Genomic DNA, 24758 nt, shown 5'->3' with positions numbered 1-24758 from the left:
TGTGTACACGTCTCTCCCTCTAGAAGGGTGGAATTCTACCCCCGCTGCCAGGACTGGCGGAGGGGGGGTATGATTCCAACACCAAACACCAAACACAACATGTTTCCGTGCAGCCATTCCAAAGTTAGCATTTACAGCGAGGTTATAATGCACGTATGGTCTGGCTGCATCATTGAACAGCCTCAGAGAATAGATTCCGAAAGCTGCAAAGGGGTCCTGCTCATGCAAGGGAACCCTCTCACACAAAACCAAGCACCTTGCCTTCAGGATTGATAAGGCCTGCCATAGGAGTGACTGATAGATTTATATGTGTCAGTGATTAAAGGTAGTTATAGGTAACCTATATCTTAGTAAGGGGTGCATGCACCACCTTACCCAAGCTGCAGTAGCCGTCCTGTGGTGCCAATTTGGAAGGCTTCCCAGGGGTGGCATAATACATGCTGCAGCCCCTGGTAGGCCTCCGGGGTACCTATGCCCTTAGTACCTAAGGTACCATATACTCGGACTCACAAGGGTACCCCAGTAACCAAACTGGAGAGTACCAAAGTACATGCAATCAATTTAGAGCGGAAGCAGCTAGGATGGGGTCCTGGATAGCAGGGCCCCAGCCAGACTAAAGTCGAAAAACAGCGAAACACCAGCAAAAAGTGGGGGTATCCATGGTAAGCAAATCCTACTCTCCTACATTCATGTTATATTGATTTGTGTGTGTGTGTTGAATACAAACATTATTTATATAAGTCTCTTTTGTGAACCTCATTGTATTTATTGTGAGTTAGTGCTGTGCCAATGCTTTAGACACTGCCTCTGTGGTAAGCCTGACTGCTCAGTGCCACGCTACCCAATGGTGAGCGCCGGTTATACAGGGAGTGTAATCACCCGCTGTTAGATTTGGGGGTCTCTAGTTGGCACAGGTAGGTACTTGTGACAAATAGGGACCCTTGCCTCTAGTCAGGATAAGGGGGTACACCCCTAAAATAACCCCTACTCACCCCCTTGGTAGCTTGGCACGAGCAGAAAGGCTTATCTCAGGGACACTGCGCACTACTGGAGCTACCTCATGTCCTTGAACCTCCCGGTGTATGTTAACCCCCTCCTTCAAGTCAGGCGCCACATCTCTGGGTGTATGTACTGCTCCCTCAGCACTAGATAACTCACTTTTGCTGCCACCATCTGAGCTGTATTGCACCATATACAACTTCTGTCCGTTACAATTGAGATCACGTGACAGGTCACTCTTTCTCCTGGGAAAGGAGAGCCCAGATGATGAAAAGGGCGGCACCGGAAGGGAACTGATGGGCACCTTTTTTCCTAATTTAGGACTTTAGTGTGTCTAGTTATAATTTTGTATTAGTCACTTGGTAGTCTGCTTTAGTTGCGTCACACGTTTGGTTGCACAGTAGAACCACATTCCTCCTTTTCTTTGACCAACAGATATAATTTGTTGTGTATCCACTGCCTCAGTCAACCAGAACGGGCCAGTTTCAAACCTGGGGGAATTACATATATTGATGCCCAAGTACCAACATGCGCGAGCTTCCCACATTATTCAGTAGGAGTTCACAACCACTGTTGCACGGGCAGCCCAGGTGTAGAAGAAATAATCATCCCTTGGCCCAGTTCCCTCCGAGACACAAGACCGCCTTAAACACAGTCGAATCTCCCAGGATTGAATCTGCACCAGGTCATGTTCCTTTCACATACACCAGGACATCACCTGTATATAGTGGAGCAGCGTGTATCTGTCCACGGAGGGTCAATCCCGTTACCATGCCGACTGGTGAAATCTCTGCGCTAGGGGATACGTCACCAGTGCAAAAAGCAGTGGCGACAGTGCGTATCTCTGTCGCGTTCCACACCGCACCAGGATCGGAGAAGAAATCAGCTGTCCAATTTTGACTCTGGCTGTTGGCTGTGTGTAAAGTAACAGCCTGCCGAATCAGGCCCCATCTTCTTCAGTACAGTGAGTGTAAATGTCCATTCTAGTGCATGAAGCTCCTTTTGAAGGCCCGAAACCAGACCAGCAGCAGGGGTATGTAGCTCCAGGGGCCCCCTCAAATAGCCTATGAAGTTGCCCTAAATTAAGTGATGTCGATCTCCCCGTGATCAACCCATTTTGGATCAAATGCGAGACGCAGGCCAGTAAGCACGTGTCCAATACCTAAGTGAGGATCTTATAGTCGGGTCCCATTAAGGCCTGGGGCCGTTAAGAGCCCACTATCAGTGGGTCCCCACCCGTCTTAGGCACGGAAACCAGCAGTGCCTCCTTCATGGAGCCAGGGAGGATGCCAGTGAAGGGGGCTGAGGTACGCTGACTTGGGGATTCTTGGGGTTTTCTTCCATGGGTTGCAGTAATTGGTTGACAGTTGTTATTAAGTTGATGAAGTGATGGGATGGTACCAATGGATAGGATTGTAGCCCTTGGGTTGAATGGATTGGTAGTCTGTGGTTTCCGAGTTGTTTTACATGGAGGAGTTGTTGCCTGATGGTGCGTGAATTGTCTCGTTAGTTCTCCTGATATTTTGTGGGTGACTAAGCTTGTGTCCTGCTGGTACAGTGTGATTGTGCCCCGACTGGTACCTTAGGTGTGTGACGCTCTCTCTCTGTCACATGCTAATCTACTGTGTCTCTTTTACCCTTCTTTGCTTTCTCCAGACATGTCATTTATGCTCCAAGCCAGCACAACAGCTATGCCGCCTCCAGCTTCCCAGGGCTGGCGGCCGCTCTCTTCGACATCGAGAATGATGTGCAGCAGACGGTGCGCTGGGATCAAGTGAAGAAGCAGATTTCCATCATCATCTTCACCATCCAATCAGCTGCTAGTACCCTGCGAGATGCGAGTGATATTGGAGGATTATAGACTGGACAAATGGTCACTCATGGACCACCAGCACCTTGAGACCGTCACGGGTGATTTGCTGTGCTTTATAAATCATGATTGATCAGTGTAATCCACCCCGGAAGACACCAATATGAAACACGCAACACTGTAACTAAGAGGAAATAAAAGAGAAGTAAACAATGTAGATATGGATGAGAAACAACTAACAAAGCACACTACATGAGACACCAATGAGACACAAACAACGCAGGACACCTCAGAAGACAATAATGAGAAACAAACAATGTGAATGAATGAAGTAGTTTTATAGAGTGCGCATTACCCAAAGATGTCGTAGCCCTAGGCGAACCAAGGACTAAGGAACGAGCATCAAACCGAGGTAGGTCTGAGTGACCTTGATGTTTACAGGCGGAAATTGCCAGGTCTTTAGCTGCTTTCTAAATAGCTGCAGGATGTGTTGGGACCGGTGGGCAAGAGGAAGGGAGTTTCACAACTCCCCCCCCCCCGTAAGGTCAGTGTTCATCCGCCCTAGTTTGCTCGTTTAATTCTAGAAATCAGGAGAATATGTGCTGAACTAGATCTGTGTTCTACTGGGCGCATACCAGGTAAATCGCTCATGGAAATAGAAGGAGTCAGTGCCTGGAAGAGTCTTGTGCATTAAGTACAGAGTTTTAAATGAGATTCTCTTCTCCACCGGTAGCCAATGAAGGCCGTGTAACAGATGAGATGCTGGTTTAAACTGAGGGATTTTCAAAAGGGTTCTGGCTACCGCATTCTGTAGGGACTGCAATTTTTTAACCAGGTATTTCGAGGTGCCAAGATAAAGGGCATTGCAGTAGTGCAGTTTATAGCCTATGAGGGCCAGCATTAGTGTCTTCTGAAGGTCCTTGGAATAAAAGGGATTTTTTGAGGATCCGTAACATAAAGTATCCCCCAGAGGGTACTGCATTGATCTGAGCAGCAAAGCATAGTTTGGTGTCAAAAATGACTCCCATGTTTTTTGCCTTCTGTACCGGCTTGGGCAGGTCACCCAGCCCCTGGGGCCACCAGGATGCATTCGAGAAAGAAATCTCATTCCCAAAGAGCAGAAATTGTTGGCATCATTTTCTAACTGAGATGAGACAGACACCACTATCTGTGTGTCATCTGCGTAAGATAGTACGGTCAAGTCGAAGCTCAGAATAAGCTTCACCAGGGGGGTGACGTACACGTTAAAAAGAGTAGGGCTAAGCGCTGAACCATGCGGCACCGCACAAGGGAGGGAAAAGGGGCTGGATTTTACCTCTTCCATAATGATCCACTGTTGCCTATTTTCGAGAAGTGAGCTCAGCAGAGATAGAACAGTGCTCCTAAGTGTTTCCTAAGAAGCACGTGTTGGACCATATCAAAGGTGGCAGAGAGATCAAGTAGAATTAATGCAGCTCTGCTGCCCTTGTTCACCCTCACTCTGATTTCCTCCGATGCTTCCACAAGTGTGGACTCCGTGCAGTGGTTCACTCTAAACACGTATTGAGCGGAATCCAGCAGTTAATGGGTGTCCAGAAAAGTTAGAATTATCAATGTAGACATTCACAAGAAACAAACATATCAGCAAACTTCAGGAGACCTCACTGAGAAACACCCAACGCAGGACTCCTCAGAAGAGAACTATGACAACCAACACAGACACCAATGTGAAACTAACAATGTATATGTGGATGAGAAACATCTAACAAAGCACACTACATGAGACACCAATCAGACACAAACAACCCGGGACACCTCAGGAGGCAAGAATGAGAAACAAACAATGTAGCATACCTGACAAGATAGCAACAAGAAAACACACAGACACCAAAGACACTTCGACACTAAGGACAAACAAAGAACACAGACAGCAGTAAAAAATTAAAAATGCAGTGCACCTCAGAAGAGACCAATGACAAAGAGCATAGACAGCAATAAAAAATAAACAACGCCGGGCTTCTCAGTAGATACCAATGAGAAACAAACAGTGTAGATAGCAATAAAAAATAAACAAACCAGCACACCTCAGAAGTCTCCATTGACAAAGAGTGTACACAGCAATAAGAAATAAAACAAGGCAGCACACCTTAGAAGACACCAATCACAAACAAAGAGCGTAGACAGAAACAAGAAATAATGCATAGTGTTGCTATCTACACTGTTTGTTTCTGATTGATATCTACTGAGAAGCACGGCATTGTTTATTTTTATTGCTGTCTATTCTCTTTGTTTGTCTTTGGTCTCTTCTGAGGTTCACTGCATTTTCAATTTTGTACTGCTGAGGGTGCACCTTATGCACTGGCCTTACCCCCCATTTGCCCTGAGCTTAAGTCCAGAAGTTTTGCTCCCACAACTCAGTGGCCTGCTCATCAGCAGCCACCAACTGGAGGCTCCCTATCCCCCATTGGGCCTCAGCATTCTGCACCCAGCGCTCTAGTGCCGCTGAGGGTATAGCAAGAGTGCATCCTTGACTCTGAGGGACCCCTGAGTCTAACCTCAGAATACCAACTCCCACAACAAAGTACTTATCTGTTAACCAATAAAACTATTTTCCTCCATAGGATAACATTGACTGTTTTTCTATGAAAAGTTTTGAAGTGTGGAAAAGGAAAATCCAAAAAAATCCTTTCAAAATTGTACTAAATAAAAATACGCTTTCACTCACTTGTTTACAGGAAATGTCCCAATGCAGTATCCAGGTATACTGTACTGTGTAAGAAAAGTAATCTGCAACACATCTACATGTCATTTTCCTAAAAAGCCTCTACACGTATATGTACTGTATTTCCAAAGCATTGCATTTTCAGTAACAATACTATAATCAAAACAAAGTACATAAACAATTGCAACCCAAACTGTGTTACAACTGCATTACTACTGTAAAGTATTTATTGCGTACCTGTGCAGGCTTGCTTAGTTTTAGGAAATAAAATTACTAAAAGAATATTTTTTTTATCAAAAACAGTTGGTCTGAAGTTCAGTCGTTGAGTGTGTGAATTCATTTGCTGACTGAGTGTGTACAACAAATGCTTTACACTGTCCTCTGATAAAGCCTTACTGTTCGACCCCACTACTACAAAAGGAGAGGGAGGTGCTATCTACTTTACCTCTGCACTCCTTTGGGGTTCCACTATTCTCTGTGCACACTATAACTCACTTTGGTATAGTATATGCAGAGCTAGCGTCCTACAGAAACAAATAGTGTAGTAAGCAATAAGAAGTAAACAACTCAGAAGACACCAATGAGAAACAAATAGCGTAGACAGCAATATCAAATAAACAATGCAGCGCACCTCAGAAAAAAACTATACGATACAATGTAGACAACAACAAGAAACAATCAACACAAAAAACATTGAGACTCAAACAATGCAGCTCACCACAAAAGACACTAATGAGAAACAACCAATGACGTACACCTAAGAAAACATCAAAGAGAGCACTGCAGCACAACTGGGGACACACCAATGAGAAGCAATGGTGATGCCAAGAAATAAGCCACAAAGAAGAAACCAATGAGAAAGAAACAATGCAGTACACCTCAACAGACACTAATCACAAAGAGCGTAGACAGCAATAAGAAATAAATAACGCAACACACCTCAGAAGACACCAATGAGAAACAAAGGGCGTAGACAGCAACAAGAAGTAAACAATGCAGCACACCTCAGAAGACACCAATGACAATAAAATAGCTTAGACAGCAATAAGAAATAAATAATGGTGTGCATTTCAGAAGATACCAATGCGAAACAAACAGTTTAGACACCAATAAGAAATAAACAACGCAGTGCACCTCAGAACCAGACTACTGCAATGACAAAGAGTGTAGAAAGAAATCAGAACTGAACGCAGTGCACTTCAGAAGAGTAGACTCCAATGACAAACAAAGAGCATGGACAACAACAAGAAATAAGCAGACAAAACATTTCAGAAGATACCAATGACAAACTAAGAGCGTCAACAGCAATAAGAAATAAACAGTGTCTCTGTACGGTAGGATCTGCAGTGTCTCTGTATTGTAAGATCCACTGTGCCTCTGTACGGTAAGATCTGCAGTGTCTCTGTACGGTAAAATCCGCAGCGTCTTTGTATGGTAAGATATGCAGTGTCTCTGCATTGTAAGATCCACAGTGTCTCTGTACTGTAAGATCTGCAGTGCCTCTGTACGGTAATAATACATTTCTTTATTCGGCTTTACACATTGGAAAACCATAAAAGCAGCATTTGATAATACAATTTCATATAAAAAGAGAATTAAAAAGATCATGTTACAGGTTAAAATTCAGACAGAGGCAAATTAATGCATTTAGAACAGAGGAGCGAATTATTTCATTGCGTCATCTAGAACTACGTCTGGCATGGGTTTTACAAGTTTTTCCTGTGCTTCATGACACATTTTAGAAAGTTCAGAACATGAAAGCAAACAGGTTCAGATTCTAACAATTGAAGACGTAGCATTGCAGGACAACATTGTCTAAGTCCCCATCGCCTTAATAGTGGAAATAACCAGATTTTCCGATGTGGATAATGGAATTTACAAAATAATATTGTGTGTAGATTAGTCTGTATTGATTCCTCATCACAGGGGCAGGCAGGGAGAGTTGTATCCCACCTATTTCTGTCGGGGAAAGCTACTAGTCTATGAAAAAAGTCTAACCTGAACCTTGTCAGTAACATTCTATCATACGTACTGATCTGTGATGTTAAATAGGGCTGGATAAGGTATGTAACCTGGATCATATTGGCATGGAGTACCGAGGGTTTTGTAGCCTCAGAGGTCAACCTCAAGGACTCTAGGTGGCTCAGAGCCAGTTGTTTCAGCGCTCTCTTTGATATATTAATAATACCTTCGGGTTGGAGATAATACCTCTCAATGGCAAGGTCCTTGAGGAAATTTCGAATATACCGAAGCCATGTTATTTTTGAAGTTTGGTCGAGAGCCATTGCATCTGCCATAATTGTCTGTGTTAGTGCATTTTTTTCTGAGGTCCAAATGCGTCGCCAAAGCAGTAAGGGTTGGATCTTTAACAAATCTTCTACATAGGGGATACCAAGTTCCAGATGGGATGCGTAGATTGAGGTGGATCTCGGTATTGCTAGGAGAAATCTGAGGAAAGAGTTTTCTGTCACCTGGAGGGGGCTAACATCTACGTGACCCCAGACTCCCGCCCCATATAGTGCAATCTCCTGGCACTTTGCACTATAGATTTTTAATAGCTCCACTGGTGCCCTCCTCCCCAGTCTCTGAGAGAAGCTCATCAGGGCCACTATAGCTCTTTTAAAAAGATGACACCTTGCCTCTACTGCTGGCCACCAATTCAGCCTTTCATCAATCATAATACCCAAGTACGGGTACTGGGCAGTAACCTCAAGTTTTTGGTCTTTGAGGTAGATATCCTTTGCTCGTTTTTTCCCCCTACCTGCTACCGTGACAAACGTTTTTTTAACATTCACATGTAGGTCCAGCCCACCGATGAAGTCCGTATACCTATTCAAGGACTTCTGTAGTTCACGCGGAGTGCGCGCCAGAATGACAGCATCGTCTGCATAGAGCAGAGCGGGATTCAGGCGCTTTTTTACCCGTGGGAGATCCTGGCCCCCCCTCAGCATCTCCTCCTCCAGGCCGTTCGTATACAGTGAGAATAGGAAGGGGGCGCGTACACACCCCTGCCTGACTCCACGCTCCACTCCAAAAGATGCTGTCAACTCTCCCCTCACTCCGAAGCGCACCCTCGCAGAGGCTTTGGAATAAAGTTCTCTCAAAAAATCTAAGAGGGGGGATCCACTCCCATTTGACTCAGAACTATCCAGAGCTTAGCGTGCGAGACGCAATCAAAGGCAGCGGACAGGTCTACGTATACCATATAGACCGTGTCCTTCTTTGCTTGGGTATATTTTCCCACTATGAGGCTAAGATTAAGGGCCTGCTCCACCGTACCAAACTGAAGATCGGAGATAATGCCTTTCTCCTCAGCCCACTGCTGGAGCCTCTCAAGGACTACCCTGCCAGCTACCTTGCCCAGAGAGTCCAGCAGTGAGATGGGACGGTAACATGTGACATCCTGACGATCCCCTTTTTTGAAGATTGGGACCATGATAGAATTGTTCCGAGATTCTATCAGACCCACCTTTGTGGCTGCGGTACACACTCTAGTAAGAATGGGGGCCCAGAGATCCAGATTGTATTTAAAGAGATCCACTGGGACCCCATCTGGGCCTGGAGCTTTCCCATTTTTACTTAATTCCAGTGCAACTAATACCTCAGAGATGTCAAATTGGAGGGATATTGGGTATTCAACTGTTGAAAGTATGTTTTCTGTCCCTACTGGTGTTACTGTGTTTTTAAAGATTTTGGAAAAGTGGGACACCCAGGTGTCTTCCCCTATAGCCACTTCTATCTTGGGACTGTTATCGTCAGTTAAATAGGGAGATCTGACTGTTCGCCAGAAAGCCTCACTGTTTTTGGCAGCAGCACTAGTATGGAGATCGCCCCATAGTTTCTGTTTTAATTCTTGTATTCTTAGTTTACGTGCCCTTCCGTATTGCTGTCTAAGGAGTTGGACCTGGTCCAAATCTCTAGGTGTTTTTTTAAAGCCAGCTTTAGGTTAGGTAGGGCCACGGTACAACTATGATTAAACCACCCTTTGGTAGTTGGGTTCGAACTCCTTGATTTTACTGTAAGAAGTCCCTTAATTTTCTCCAATATCTGGATAAAATTATTTAGGACTTCTTCATCTGTTACTAGTAAATCCAAACATTTAATTATGTTTGGGTATGCCACTTTTACCAATTTTCCGGTTATTTCAGCCGGATTTATCTTCCCCCATTTTAATGTAAAACCGCTTTTTTTACCTATCTCTAGTTTGTTCTGGGCAAGAGTTTTCGCTATAGCTGTAGTTAGGGGTTTGGGATTAGTTAAGTAAAGATCCATCTTCAGGGCAGAATGATCACTTAGTGTGTTAATCAGGACCTCAAAAGATCTAGCTATATGTAGCAATCCAGGCGACAGGAGAATGTAGTCGACTGTCGTTTGACATCCCCTTCCCACATACGTTGGTTGTAGGAAGTTTAAACCCAAGCTTGACCTATTGGCTATTACGAGATCTAAGTTCGATAACATGTTGTTCATAGCAGTCCCCGCCTTAGTATGTGCAAAATGCATGAGTGGAGCGTCATGTTCATCCACTATCCCACATCGATTATTATCAACGTATGGGCATGGGTGCAAATTAAAATCCCATCCCCATAGAAGATGAATCGCCCCTTTTCCTGCCTTAGATTGTAGAAACTGGGTTAGTTTCTCCTGGATGTTAGAGAGAAGGGTTAGGAATTGGGCCTCTTCTAAGTTGTTATACAGGTTAATTAGAAGGATAGATTCCTTGTTCTTAAAGGAAAGGGAAAATAATTGAAAATTTGGATCAGAATCGCCTATCGACACTTTTAGATGGTTCACGGTGTTTGCAATATACGTAGTCAGCCCTCCCTTCGGTCTGCCTACACTACTGGCCAGAGCTGGAATAAAGTATGTTTTATAGCCCAGGAGGTGTAGCTCCGTCGTGGACCATGTCTCCTGGAGGCAGATAATTTTACCCTGCTCCAGAAAGTGTAAGGCAGTTCCATCCTCAATTTTAGGACGGAGACCCGCAACATTCCAGAAGGGAATAGGTAAGGGCGGTGGTTCTGGATTAACCGCCACAGCTTCGTTCACTGAAGAAATTGTTTTTGTTTTTGACATTAGAAAGGGTGGGTTAAGATTAGTAGGTTCAGTCGCCGTTAGTGGTCAATCGACCATTTCGAGGCCACTAAATCTATTCCTCGTCGGAATACTGAACCAGGAGTCCCAGCGGGGCGGTTGTCTATGATCCGTCCTCTGCGTGGGCGGTCCCCAGTCATCCCATCCACCTCCCCGATGGCGTGGGCCCACTGTGTGCCAGGAGCTATCATAGTCATGGCGACGAGGGCCCGCTATTTGCCTTGTGTTACCATAATCAAACGGACGGGGTGCTGCTACTTCCCAAGGAGTGTCATGATCATTGAAGGGGCCATTAAACAGTCTTGCAGGGTAGAAAAAGGAAAGTGGCTTGGTGCTTATACCTCCATTAACACTTGAGTACTCCCAGGAGCAAATGTAGTCTACTACTCGGGGGTCTTCGAATGTGATAACAATACAGTCTCCCGGAATTATTTTTCTACCGTTTCCCACCCAGGGAGTCCTGCGTACCATCAAAATCCTGGATGGCCAGGTTGGTGGGATGGGACGATTGATATTTAGCCAATGTTGGGCCTTGTTTTTCAATGACCACGTAGGTTCTACATTGTAGTCCGCTAACTCGGGGACGCCTGTCATTACCACCACAAAAGGAGATGCTTCCGGTGGCATCTCAACAGGGAATCTTACTTCGGGAGGTCCTCTAAGGCCACCTCTGTTGGATACTGGGGCCGAGGTTTTTTGAGCTGGGTTTTTAGAACCCGGAGTTTTGGAGGCCGGAGTTTTAGGCGCCGGGGTTTTAGGCGCCGATTTTTTAGGCGCCGATGTCTTAGGCGCCGATGTTGTTACTGACGGGGCGTTACCCTGGGGTAGAGTTATGGCAACATTACTGGAGGGTTTCGCTAATCTATTATTATTTGGTGTGTCAGGGGGTATTGGTTTAGATGTTACATTTGACAATATAGGTGCATTGTTTTGTGTGACTGAATGCTTGGGAAGGATCTGTTTGTTATGTTTATTTCCCCCCGTTTTTTGGGCCCCCGGGGCTTGCATGGGTTTTATGAGATTTGTGAGATTTGATAGCTGGTTCTCTATGTGCACTAGTCTTACTTCTACTGGCTCAAAGAAGGATTTCAGTATGTCTGCTAAGTTATTTAGCAGCTGTGAGTTACTATTTTCAGTTATTTCTTTACTACAGGATAGATGGATAGGGGATTCTATGCTAATAGGGTCAGAGGAATCATGTGCTGAGTGGAGTATTATTGCAGAAGCTGCTTCCTGCTCAGCTCTAGAAGGTGCATTCTCTGTCGTACTAGCCGTGTCTCCAATCTCATTGGGGATAGAATTTTTCTGATCATTCTTTCTTTTCCTATGGCGCCATCCCTCCTCCCTCTTGCTTGCCTTATTTCATCCGGTGTAATTTGGGGTAACAGCTCTGGTGTCCTTTCTAAGTCTAAACTTATCTTGGCATCCGAGAGTTGGGAAACCGACAGGTCCACGTTATTTGGTAGGCTACGTCTACCCTCACAAAGGGTCCTTTGCCCAGAATTGCTATCTGTTACAGGGGTTCTTGCGTTCGCTAGGTTACCCATTGAGGATCTCTTAGCGTGCGCTAAGTCCAAGGACACCCTACCTTCCATCAAAGTGATGCTTTGATCAATAAATAGGTTTGCCTTGGTTATGAAGTCATCCATGGGGCCTAGCAGCTTGTCCCCACCCCCCGGGACCTTGGTTTTGTTACCTCTAGTTAGTACCATTGTTCCTGTTAGGCCGGTACGGGAAGTTAGTATCTCGGATAAGCAGGAGATCAGTTAAGCTGGATCTTAGGGGAATCACAAATGCAAAGTTAGTAGTGAAACAGTACTTGCGATTTCAGTATGAATTCCGGGGAATAAGAGTTTAGGGGGGTGGCCCGGTCCGGTCTCTGCCGTCCTCGAACGGCCTCAAACGGCCCGCCCTTTGCCCGGGCTTCGCACGGGCGCATCGCACGTTGCGCGTTAATAGTTGCTTATACAGTTGGTTAGATTGAATTAAGGGAGGGGGGCGGGAAGAGTCCCAGGTGCGCTGGATCAGCTTGCGCACTGCCGCCTGGGACTCGCAGTCCCGCTCCGTCAAACACGCTGACAGCAGCCCTCCTTCGCCGGTCACAAATCACCAGGGATGAGAGCAGGGTCCCCCGAGGTCTTCCAAATTACCAGGAGACAAGAGTTTGCCCAGAAAACGGCTACGAGCGGCGCCCGCGGAGCAGGGGCCGCGAGCCATGAAGTACTGCCAAGGGGGAGGGGGGCGGGAAGAGTCCCAGGTGCGCTGGATCAGCTTGTGCACTGCCGCCTGGGACTCGCAGTCCCGCTCCGTCAAACGCGCTGACAGCAGCCCTCCTTCGCCGGTCACAAATCACCAGGGATGAGAGCAGGGTCCCCCGAGGTCTTCCAAATTACCAGGAGACAAGAGTTTGCCCAGAAAACGGCTAAGAGCGGCGGATCTGCAGTGTCTCTGTACGGTAAGATCCGCAGTGTCTCTGTATGGTAAGATATGCAGTGTCTCTGTACTTTAAGATCCGCAGTGTCTCTGTACGGTAAGATCCACAGTGTCTCTGTACTGTAAGTTCCGCAGTGTCTCTGTACGGTAAGATTTGCAGTGTCACTGTACGGTAAGATACAAAGTGCCTCTTTACGGTAAGATCCTCAGTGTCTCTGTACGGAAAAATATGCAGTGTCTCTGTACTGTAAGATCTGCTGTGTCTCTGTACTGTAAAATCCACAGTGTCTTTGTACGGTAAGATTTGCAGTGTCTCGGTATGGTAAGATCCGCAGTGTCTCTGTACGGTAAGATCAACAGTCTCTCTGTACTGTAAGATCCTCACTGTCTCTGTATGGTAAGATCCGCAGTGTCTCTGTACTGTAAGTTCCGCAGCATCTCTGTACGGTAAGATCCACTGTGTCTCCATGTGGTAAGATCTGCAGTGTCTCGGTATGGTAAGATCCACTGTGTCTCCGTGCGGTAAGATCTGCAGTGTCTCGGTATGGTAAGATCCACAGTGTCTCTGTACGGTAAGATCAACAGTCTCTCTGTACTGTAAGATCCTCACTGTCTCTGTATGGTAAGATCCGCAGTGTCTCTGTACGGTAAGATCCACAGTCTCTCTGCATGGTAAGATCCACAGTGTCTCTGTACGGTAAGTTCCACAGTCTCTCTGTATGGTAAGATTCACAGTGTCTCTTTACTGTTGTTATGTATTATTTTAGGACCTTATTGTAAGTTTCCTGATTCATGCCCTTAAATAGGTATAAATCACTATGGGTTGGATGTAGGTAAATCTTTTTTACCGATTCTAAAATACCGAATTTTACCGATAGAATCGGTAAATTAGATGTAGGTAATAATTCGGTATTTTTTACCGAATCGGAGATTGCCATTCATTCCTATGGGCCTGTAGGCCCAGAGGAATGAATGGCAAATACCGAATCGGTAATTACCGATTCGGTCAATACCGGTCTCTGCATCGCGTTTGTGTCCTAGGAGGTTGCTGCACCGTTGGACGATCCTGCTGGGCTGCTCTTTATGTTACTAGCCTACTGCTCGCAGAACCCGCTTTGCGGGTCCCGCTTCGTGGAGGAGGTCTACGAGGGAACTTGCTGCTGTTGCTGGGGAGCGCAGGGGCAGGGCAGGGCTGCGAGCGATAGTGCGGGGACTCCATCTCCCAGGAGTCCCTGCTTGGCCAACTTGAAACACCTGGCCCGCTCTCCCTGCTAGCCCCGCCCCCTGCACACAGGACATTGAAAAACTCTCCCTAACTGCTGACCGACGGGATTCTCGGCATCGCGTTTGTGTCCTAGGAGGTTGCTGCACCGTTGGACGATCCTGCTGGGCTGCTCTTTGTGTTACTAGCCTACTGTTCGCGGAACCCGCTTCGCGGGTCCCGCTTCGTGGAGGATGTCTACGAGGGAACTTGCTGCTGTTGCTGGGGAGCGCAGGGGCAGGGCAGGGCTGCGAGCGATAGTGCGGGGACTCCATCTCCCAGGAGTCCCTGCTTGGCCAACTTGAAACACCTGGCCCGCTCTCCCTGCTAGCCCCGCCCCCTGCACACAGGACATTGAAAAACTCTCCCTAACTGCTGACCGACGGGATTCTCTGCATCGCGTTTGTGTCCTAGGAGGTTGCTGCACCGTTGGACGATCCTGCTGGGCTGCTCTTTGTGTTACTTGCCTACTGCTCGCGGAGGAGGTCTACGAGGGAACTTGCTGCTGTTGCTGGGGAGCGCAGGGGCAGGGCAGGGCTGCGAGCGATAGTGCGGGGACTCCATCTCCCAGGAGTCCCTGCTTGGCCAACTTGAAACACCTGGCCCGCTCTCCCTGCTAGCCCCGCCCCCTGCATGGTTCATACCCAATAAGAACAAGACCTACCCCCGCTACGCGGGAGTGTCCCGGGAGAAACCCGGGACAAGGGCGGGACAGTCTGTGGCCGTCAGAGGCCGGAAGAGACTGGACTGGGCCAAGGCTCTTGGCTCCTCTCCTGAGACTGTGGTAGCTTTATTATTATTATTATTTGCTGTGCAAGTGTTCCTTTCTCGTATTGAGTTCAACGCTAGTTAGGGATTTTCTGAGTTGCTTAGCTGTCATTTTAGTGAAATATTTATGAGAGTCTAGTGTTCGCGGTTCCCACTGTTTCTTCTCTTAGCTCTGGTGATGAGCATGGAGTATGGCAGCGGCGGGTAGTAAAAAATTGACAGGCACCCTAGATGATTTTATTGTGTGCACCAACTCGTTGATCGATGAAGGTATTGTACTTATGGAAAGAAGGGTTTCCCAGGATTTGGCTTTTGCCAAAAGATCATCTTTGGGTCTCATTGGTTCTGCCCGCACTCCTGATACTTCATCCCATATACCCAATCCTGTGCAGGTCCTTGCTGATATTCACAACGTGAATTGTAGTCAGTCAGGCTCACGAGTTCCATCACCCCTTAATCCCCAGGTTCAGGCTCATAACCTCACAGGGATTTGTTCGGACATTAACCAGGCATATCATCAGGCAGACACCCAGGTAGTGACTGTAAATGAACAAAAGAGGGGGAGGCGGGAGGGGGCAATCCCTAAACGAAAACTCCCAAACACTAACATCACTGGAGCCAAGAAAGCCCATGTTACTATAGCCGGGAATACTAGTATTGATTCGAATGAGAGGGATGGACGGGTAGAGTCGAGAGATCCTGGCAATGAAGTCATTAGTCAGAAAACTGGGACGATAGTAGCCCCGGCTGAGGTTGCCAGTTTACCCCTGAACATCATCGATGATACCATTTTGGATAACTCCCTAGCTGATATCCTCGAGGATAGAATTATAGCCAATAGGGCGAGGGTTGATTCATTAGGGGTGGCTAATGGGGAGGAGGAGTCTATAGGATGCATTATATCCAAAATCGTTAAAACCCTACACGCACCCCTAGAAGCTAGGCTCCATGGCATTGAAAAAGTGCTTCATGATATACATAAGGACATAAGGTTTCATGATAGCAACGTTTCCAATAGGACCACCAATGCCACCATTGAAGCCAGTAAATCAGGGCTTGCGGGCAAGAGCGCAACAGCGACAAAAAATAAGATGCCCAAAAAATCGGTAACAAACCCCCCCAACCATGTGATTATTAAAGAGAACACCCAAACCCCCACATTAAATAAGCCCATTGACCAAGCCAACGTAAAAGGCCCTACCTCAAAGCCCGCCTCAGCCCCCCATCAAAATAACTTGACATGGCGAAATATCCATCTACCCCCAGATGCTTGTCCATATGTGATTATTTTGACAGGGGTAGCGAAACTGGCCCCGCCAATTATAGAAAACTTCAATGCGCTCAAAAATAAGGTATGCCACTTGAGGTTCCGTGACAATTTTAAGTGATGTTTTCGACTCGCACGAATATGGTCGAGTCTGGTATCTAAGAACCGCAAATGACGAGTTTAGTAAGTGTGCGCAGTTTCGCTGTGCTAACTTAAACCGTTCGTTTGATATGTGGGTTTTTCATCTGTACCCACGGGTTCCATCTTAGATACGGCATCCATTTTGTCTCTTGCCCTCAAGTAGCCAGCAAACGGACACTGTCCGCTTCGTCACCCTGGGACTCTCAGGATATTTGTGGAAGACACATGTACTTTGTAAATATCTTTTTCGATGAGGGGGATGATACTGTAAGGCAGATGGCCCCGCTCGAGGCTCATCTTGCCGTCCGGTTTATTGTCTCAGCCGTGCATCTCATTAGACACGTCCCTTTGATGCCTGTATCTCGTGTTTCCCGATACCTCCCCTTTTACACTCTTTTCAATCCCCCACTGTCTCCATCTTCCTCTGCACCTGTCCTTGTCCCTATTTCGATCTGTTTTATTGCCGATTAGAATTCACTAATGTTGGGAAGATGGGCTTTTACAGTTGGGAACCGCCAAATGTTTCCGCACTTATGTTCCGGACCTTATGTGTACCAAAGTGACCAAAGCGACCCCTCTGGGGGATAATTATGGGAACCAGGTTGTAAACTTTTGTGTACCATGTTGTCCTATGAGTTAATTTTGTATAAAAGGAGCGATCCACAGAACCAATTTGAAGCAGTCTCCCCAAGTTGCACGTGTTGTACTTGTCGTGACTTCTGTGTTCCCTGCAGTAATAAACCTTGAATCTTTGACGCCGAAGGAAGTGTCCCGTGTCTCTGTAGTTTGTGCGCCGAAACAGGTATCCCATGAAGGTTATAGGTGTTGTTCCCTGGCACCGCTGGTACTGTAAAAAGTCCAGTCCTTCAGTTGGCGCCCAACGTGGGGCTCGACTTCAGCGGTACCGGTCCAAAGCCTGATGATCGTGAGGAACTTCGTGTGAAATCTCCGAGGGAAGGTGCACCCCGCTTCATCGATCCTGTTATCGAAATAAGTGGCCCGAAGTTTTTCCCTGCGAAGATTCCCGCCTCCTGACGGCTGCGACGGACCGATGCCCTGACTGTCGACCTGTCTTCGACGCCAGGCGTAGACCTTATGTACAAGCGAGACGATAGACGGGCCTTCCTGGTGACGCCATTAAAGTTCTGAGTTAAGTATTTGTGGGTCGCTCCCAGTCCTTAGTGGTTGTTCTAGCTTTTGAAAGCTTTGTGGTTAGCCTTTAAGGCTTTGTGGTTATAGCTCACTGAGCTTTGTAATAGCCTCCTCAGGCTTTGTGGTTAGCTCTCCGAGCTTTGTGATAGCCTTAAGGCTTTGTTGTATTGCATGGTTCCATTGCATTTGTGGTTCTTAGTATTGGTTCTTAGTATTATTTGACAGTTGCAATTGCCAAAAACCGAGGGTTTTGACTTACACGAGGTTTCATTGCTTCGGTAATCCTTGAAGTTTGATACTAGGTTAGTGTGCACGATGCCTAGCCATAGTAATTTGTTTCATATTTTCAAATGTTGCGCAATGGATTCCCGGTTGGAGGACTCGTGTCCGATACCTCCAGTTGGAACTCCGATACATGATCTATATAGTCGACATGGGGTGGGTCCTATAATCTATAATGATTACTGGGTCCGCTATACAAAGAAAGACGGTGACCTTAGATGGCCACCACACGGAACTTTTGAACTTTCGATTTTAGATAATCTTGAGGCTAAATTATTTTTAAAGAAAGCTAGGCCAGCTATGTTTGATTCCTTTCGGATATGGCGTAAAGAGGCCAAGCAGAAAGAAATCAAACAACTTAAAAAGAATCAAAAACAAGAGTTTGTTCCGATAATGCAAGCTATAAAAGAATATAGACAAGACAAAGAAGAAAAAGATATGGAAATCGCTACTAGATTGCATCACATGAAAATAGATAAATGTTACCCAGTTTTACCGAATAATCTAGAAAAGAAAGAAGAAGATTTGAAGGAGGATTCCTTGTTATCATACTTGATGAAATCACCACCTCCTTATGTACAGGGTGCTACTGCTCCTGTAGCTCCTCCTATAGCTCCTCCTGTTGTTCCTCTTGTTGCTCCAGCGGCTGCGGGCCAGCCCGCTGTTAACCCTACGTTTGTTCCACCACCTGTCCTCGTTCCTACTGCTCCTGTACCTGTACCTTCGCAGACTGTTGTTTCTGCTACTCCGACTATCTTGTCCGTTCCTACTATGCCTTCCTTCACCTCCAGTGTTGTTGCCCCTGTTTTTCTTTCCCCTTCTGTTCGTAAGCGTGTTCCTAACTCTGTTGCTACCCTTTATTCACCTCTTTCTGGTCCGTTATTTTCGTCTGATTCATCTGAAACTCCTCAGAGACGGAGTCAGATCCCTAGTGGTAGGGAGAAAGAGACGTTAGTAACAATGGCACATAGGTGGATAAGACATCCTGCTAATTACACTCCACGTGTAGTCTTTGATACGTTTTCTCAGTTTAATGAGCCTACGCAGAGATTCGTATTTGAGGAGATGTGTAACTTTTTGAGGGAAGAATGGTACAATAATGATGTAGATGATGTACCGTCCGACATAATTGAACTTCAAAGTCACTTTTCGAACGGTATGATTATAGGAGACGATGTACGACGTGCAGTGGAACGCTTATTAGCATTCAGATCCACAGCACATTCTCGGGTGACATTAGATGATACCACTGAGAACTGGAAAGCGGTTCCAGGTCAGTATCCCATGAGAGAAGTTCCGCCACTGTGGGTGCCTGGTGATCCTAATGCGAACCCTGTGGTGCTACCGCATTTTCGAAGGGTGTGGATACATCTTCCATGGAAACGATCGGAAGTTTTGCAAGTGAAGCAATCCTTACCCGATCCGCGTAAAAACCCGGCTGGTTATTATAAGGAGTTATCACAACTGATAGAAGCTTCTATTATGAATATTGCCGACATCGACATGTTGTTTGGCAATGTTGTACCGCAACCAGTTTGGGCTAAAATTCGTCAAGCCGATCACGCAGTTGAATTAGGGGGTGATTGGGCTGCACTGCAAGCAGCTGATGCATTACAAGTCGGTGGGGCTAAACCTGAACAGTTGATCTTGGATTTGCCTCAGAGAATCATTACGCTCATGAAAACTCTCATGCCAGCGATGAAGGTGAACTGGGATAAGTTATCAGCTTGTAAGCAAAAGAAAGACGAGAGTGTCTCAGATTTCTTTACAAGGTTTGAGGGAGCGTTTGTCGACCACAGCGGCCAGGACATGGGCGCTGAGGGAGGCCAGCGGTTATTCGTTGACAAATTCGTGCCAAATTTGCTGCCTGAACTAAGCAACAAATTGAAGAATTCAGAGAGTGCGTGGGCAGTTTCAACCCCTGCGCAAATACTAGCAACGGCCCAGTATTATGAGAATAGGGAAAAGGAAGAAAGTGATCGTGTAGAAAAGAAAACTAAAGAACTCAAAACGAAGGTTTTGTTGCAGCAAGCATACCCTCCACGATCAAACCAAAATGATTCGCAACAGCAGTATCGACCACGAGCACAGCCCGATAGGACACAGCCGCGCTCTGACAACTTTGATTCCAGATCTTCACTTGGGTATAATCAGTGCGCATATTGTAGGAAAGAGGGACACCTAAAATATGATTGTCTTGCCTTACGGGACCGCCTGAATGGTGTGTCGACACGTGGAAACCGTGGTGGTGGTCCTCAACAGGCACCACGTGGTAGAGGTCGTGGTTCATCCCACAATCAGAGTGATCGTTATCAAAATCAATCAGACGCAAATAATTGTTTTGACCAGCGAAATGCGGGGTCAGTTCGATCTGCACAGTATAATGTGGATGATTATTACGTAGAGCACGAGACTGTTGTAAATGACCATTACTAGGACAGCCAACGACAAAGAGAGGGAGTAGTGTCAGTTCCGGTCGATCAGAGTGGGCCTTACGTTGCAGTGGCTACATCGGGTGTAGTTGAGCCTTTTCTGTTAGACACTGGTGCGACGAAAAGTTCCATCATGCATTCAAAACTCCCTGGCGCACCTTTGTCTGGCTTAACGAATGTTTCCGTTGGATTCTCTGGCGCCCCTGTTAGTAACCCAGTCTCTAACCCTTTGCCTCTTATGATAGGACCTCGTGAGCTAACCGCTCCACTGATTCTCTCTACAGGTTGTGGTGAAAATCTTTTGGGCCTGGATTTGTTGAAACGATTATATGCAACATTGTATTGTTCCCCCGAAGGAGTGGAACTTACATTGGGACGGAGAGTGATCTCTCCCATGTATTTATCGGTTGATAAATTCCCACCGGAATTGAGTTCCCTCCCTGCGTCTTTATGGGCCACAGGTCCCAATGACGTGGGCCTGTTAGACATTCCACCCTATGTGATTCAATTGAAACCGAATGCGCGATTACCGCGTTTACCTCAATATCGTATTTCTCTTGAGGGCGAACGAGCGCTGTTAGCAATCGTTCATGATCTCATTGGAAAAGGTGTTGTTGAAGAAACTCGTGGAAACGTGTGTAATAGCCCTGTATTGCCAATTCTGAAACGAACTGACCCAACTAAACCTCCTGTGTATCGCTTTGTTATAGATTTGAGAGAGGTAAACAAAATAGTGGTTCCACAATTTCCCGTGGTCCCTGACATTACGGCTTTACTAACAATGATTCCGGCATCTGCCTCCTGGTTCACAGTGATCGATTTAAAAAATGCTTTCTTTAGCATCCCGATTGCAGAGGAAAGCAGAGACCTATTCGGATTTTCATTAGGAGGTCGCAGTTTTAGGCTAAAACGCGCTCCACAGGGCTACTGTGAGAGTCCGTCAATCTACAGCCAAGCACTTAAAGGTCAGCTTGATGCCTTTGTATTACCAACGGGTGCAGCTTTGATTCAATACGTGGATGATCTTTTAGTGGCAGCTGATACAGAAGCTATTTGCAAAACGGCTACAGTATCATTGTTGTACTATCTACATGACTTATACCACAAGGTATCGCCTTCAAAGCTACAGTATTGTTGTCAAGAAGTTACCTATCTAGGTCACTTATTGTCAAAAGAAGGGAGAAGGTTGACCCCAGAGAGAATTGCAGCGATTTCCCGAATGACTGTGCCAAAAACCCAGAGAGATGTTCGCGCCTTTTTAGGTATTACGTCCTACTGCAGACAATGGATTCCAAATTTTTCATTGTTGGCGAAACCATTGATAGCCCTTACGTGCAAGGATGTTTCATCCCCAGTACCTTGGTCTGAAGAATGTCAGAAAAGTTTTTCTGAATTGCGTGATGCGCTGTGTTCGGCTCCTGTGTTGGGTACCCCTGACTACAGTAAGCCATTTACACTATACGTTCACGAGAGGGATGGTTGCGCGTTGAGTGTTTTGACACAACCTTTTGGTGGTAAGCAACGCCCATGTGCCTATTTTTCTTTGACTTTAGACCCAGTAGCAAGAGCCTTGCCGAGTTGCTTAAGGGCAACAGCGGCAGCTGCGGCGTCCATTCGACAGTCCGCAGGTCTAGTCATGGATAATATGCTCACGGTAATGGTTCCGCATGCAGTCGACACTCTATTGAACCGAACGAAAACTCAACATCTGACAAGTGCAAGATTGTCTGGATATGAGTTGACATTGCTGGCCAGTCATATACGGATAAAACGATGTAATGTGTTGAATCCAGCAACATTGCTGCCGATCGACGCAGAATCAAGTGGTGAAGCAGTACATGACTGCTATCTCAAAACTGAAGAGGAAACCAAGGGTCGCATTGACCTAAAAGATACTCCATTGACAAATCCCGATGGTACTTTGTATGTGGATGGTTCTTGTTTCAAGTTGCCGAACGGTGATGTGACGACTGCGTATGCTGTAGTTACATTGAGAATGATTGTGGAAAGTGCAAGATTAAGTCAGAATTCGGCTCAGGCTGCTGAGTTAATTGCTTTGACGAGAGCGTGTGTGTTGTCTAAAGATAAACGGGTGAATGTGTTTACAGATAGCCAGTATGCGTTTGGTGTGGCACATAGTTTTGGACGACTGTGGAGAGAGAGAGGATTCCTTACGTCACATGGTACGAAGATTCAACATGGCCAGCTTGTAAATGATCTTTTGGATGCACTTACGTTGCCTAAGCAAGTGGCAATTGTTAAATGTAGTGCGCATCGTAAGGTGACGGATGATGTTGGTCGTGGTAATGCGTTTGCGGATGAGACTGCTAAGGAGACTGCCCGGAACCTTAGCACTCGAATGTATGTGACGAGTTCGGTTAGGTGGCCTGCAGAATCAAGTATGTGTGAAGACACTATCGAGAGTGTGAAAGCAATTCAGAATGAGGCCACCGAGACTGAAAAGGCGAAGTGGAAAGAAAGTACGGGAAAGTTGGATGCGAATGGTTGTTGGATTGACTTATCGGAACAGAAAAGATGGATGTTGCCTGATGCGTATGTGCTGGCTGTTGTGACTATGGCACATGGGTTAGCACATATTAGCGCGAAAGGTATCTGTAAATTGCTGTTTCCTGTGTGGAAGAATGATGGTATTACGAAATGTGCTGAACGCTTGGTTAAGAATTGTATGGTGTGTTTGATGCACAATCCTGGTAAGGGCACTCCCACTCCACCTGGCCATTTTGCCCCTCCTGCGTACCCTTTCGAAGTTATCCAGTTGGACTTTATCCACATGGAGAGATGCAATAATTTGAAGTATGTGCTGGTTGTGGTGTGTGCATTTTCTAGGTGGATTGAGGCCTACCCCCTTAAGGATAATACGGCTTTATCCACGGCAAAAATTTTACTCAAAGAGTATTTTTCCCGCTACGGAATGCCTCGGGTTGTCTGGTCAGACAACGGAAGTGAGTTTGTTGGGAGCGTGATGAAGAGTGTGTGTCGCGGGTTAGGGATTGTACAGAAATTTCATAGTGCCAATCATCCTCAGTCAGCCTGTTTGGTTGAAGGGTACAATGGCACCCTTAAACTAAAACTAGCAAAAATTCAGGCTACGACAGGTCTTTCGTGGCCTGACGCTTTACCCTTAGCATTACTGTCAACAAGGGCAACTGTACACTCCCGAGTAGGGCTCAGTCCCTATGAAATAGTGTTCGGTCGTCCTGCCAATGTTTGGGGGGTCCCTAGACCGGGTGCCTTTTGTGAACTTGAGTATCCAATGTTGATCGATTATCTTTATGACTTGACTGCTAAACTGAGGTTAATTCACCAACAGGTTCACGAAGCATTGCCGACACAGACGGAGGGTCCAGGCCACCAGCTCCAGCCCGGAGATTGGGTGGTAACGCGGAATTTTTCGCGCAAGAACAATTTGGATCCCAGGTTCACTGGACCCTATCAGGTCCTCCTTGCCACGAGAACTGCAGTTCGTCTCGAGGGGCGGAAGAATTGGGTGCATGCCACCCATACCAAGAAAGTCCCCATTCCGTTGCCAGCAGACTCGTGGGTAAGGAAAGGCATTGCATCAACTGAAACCGAAGGATTGCCGGCGTTTGTACCTTTCAGCGACGCACAACCTGTCGGAGAATCCTCAGTGCAGCAAAAAGGCATTATTGAACATTTGTCATCAGAAGACTCAAGACCAGAACATTTAGCTGATCAACAGGGCGTTGTCCCTTCAACGGATCTTTTGTTTAACGAACAGACACGTCCTGGGAAAACCCGATATTTTTTGAGATCCAGCACTAAAGACTAATAAAAAAACCCCGTTCTGTCCCTTGACAAGTGCATTATCCCGTTTTCCATGATCAGTTTGAACACTCATACTATTGTAAATTATTTTGTATATATTCATTGAGCTTCGTTCCTTACACTTTTTGTTTCCACAGCTGAGAGACATTTGTTTTTTTTTATATATATATATATTTGTGAAATAAAGGCCGTAGGGCCGCGCGTGTACTTCCTCCTGGTTAGTAGGTCTTGACGCTAGGTTAAAGACCGTCGATTTCTGGGAACTCCTAGGAATTGACTATTGCTACACAGAACGAAGTGCGTCAAGAAACGTTGCGGACAGTCATAGGGAATGGCATTTTCGAAGCTGATGGACTTGGAAAGAGCTCAAGCACAAAGATTCAAGCTGCAGCAACTCAGTCGTACCAAATGTTTTGTGTTCCAAATATTCGTACTGTTTGTGACTGTTTCTGCGTTATTGGCGGGTGGAGTGTATTACACAATGTCTTACTTCTTGCCTTCTACTATACCTACTCTTACCCCTGACCTTAAACTCACCTCCACTGTTTCTCCTCATTCTTTTCACATCTTACCTGAACACGAGCAGGCTAGACGTGCAGAATTCCGCAATA

General features: G+C 46.2%; 1 protein-coding gene across 2 annotated transcripts in view; it reads left to right on the top strand.

Annotated features, from left to right (window-relative positions):
• The window catches only part of LOC144780850 (putative N-acetylated-alpha-linked acidic dipeptidase), a 375697-nt gene extending 369887 nt beyond the window's left edge, over positions 1–5810 (top strand). For both annotated transcript variants that reach the window (XM_078659346.1, XM_078659347.1), the window contains exon 18: positions 2656–5810. In XM_078659346.1, the coding sequence (XP_078515472.1) occupies positions 2656–2860 (205 nt within the window). In that variant the 3' untranslated portion in view covers positions 2861–5810. The remainder of the gene's footprint in view (positions 1–2655) is intronic.
• Positions 5811–24758: the final 18948 nt, after the last annotated feature.

The sequence above is a fragment of the Lissotriton helveticus genome, chromosome 9 (assembly GCF_964261635.1).
Source record: "Lissotriton helveticus chromosome 9, aLisHel1.1, whole genome shotgun sequence".
NCBI lineage: Eukaryota > Metazoa > Chordata > Amphibia > Caudata > Salamandridae > Lissotriton > Lissotriton helveticus.
This window is presented reverse-complemented; position numbering and strand designations above follow the sequence as displayed.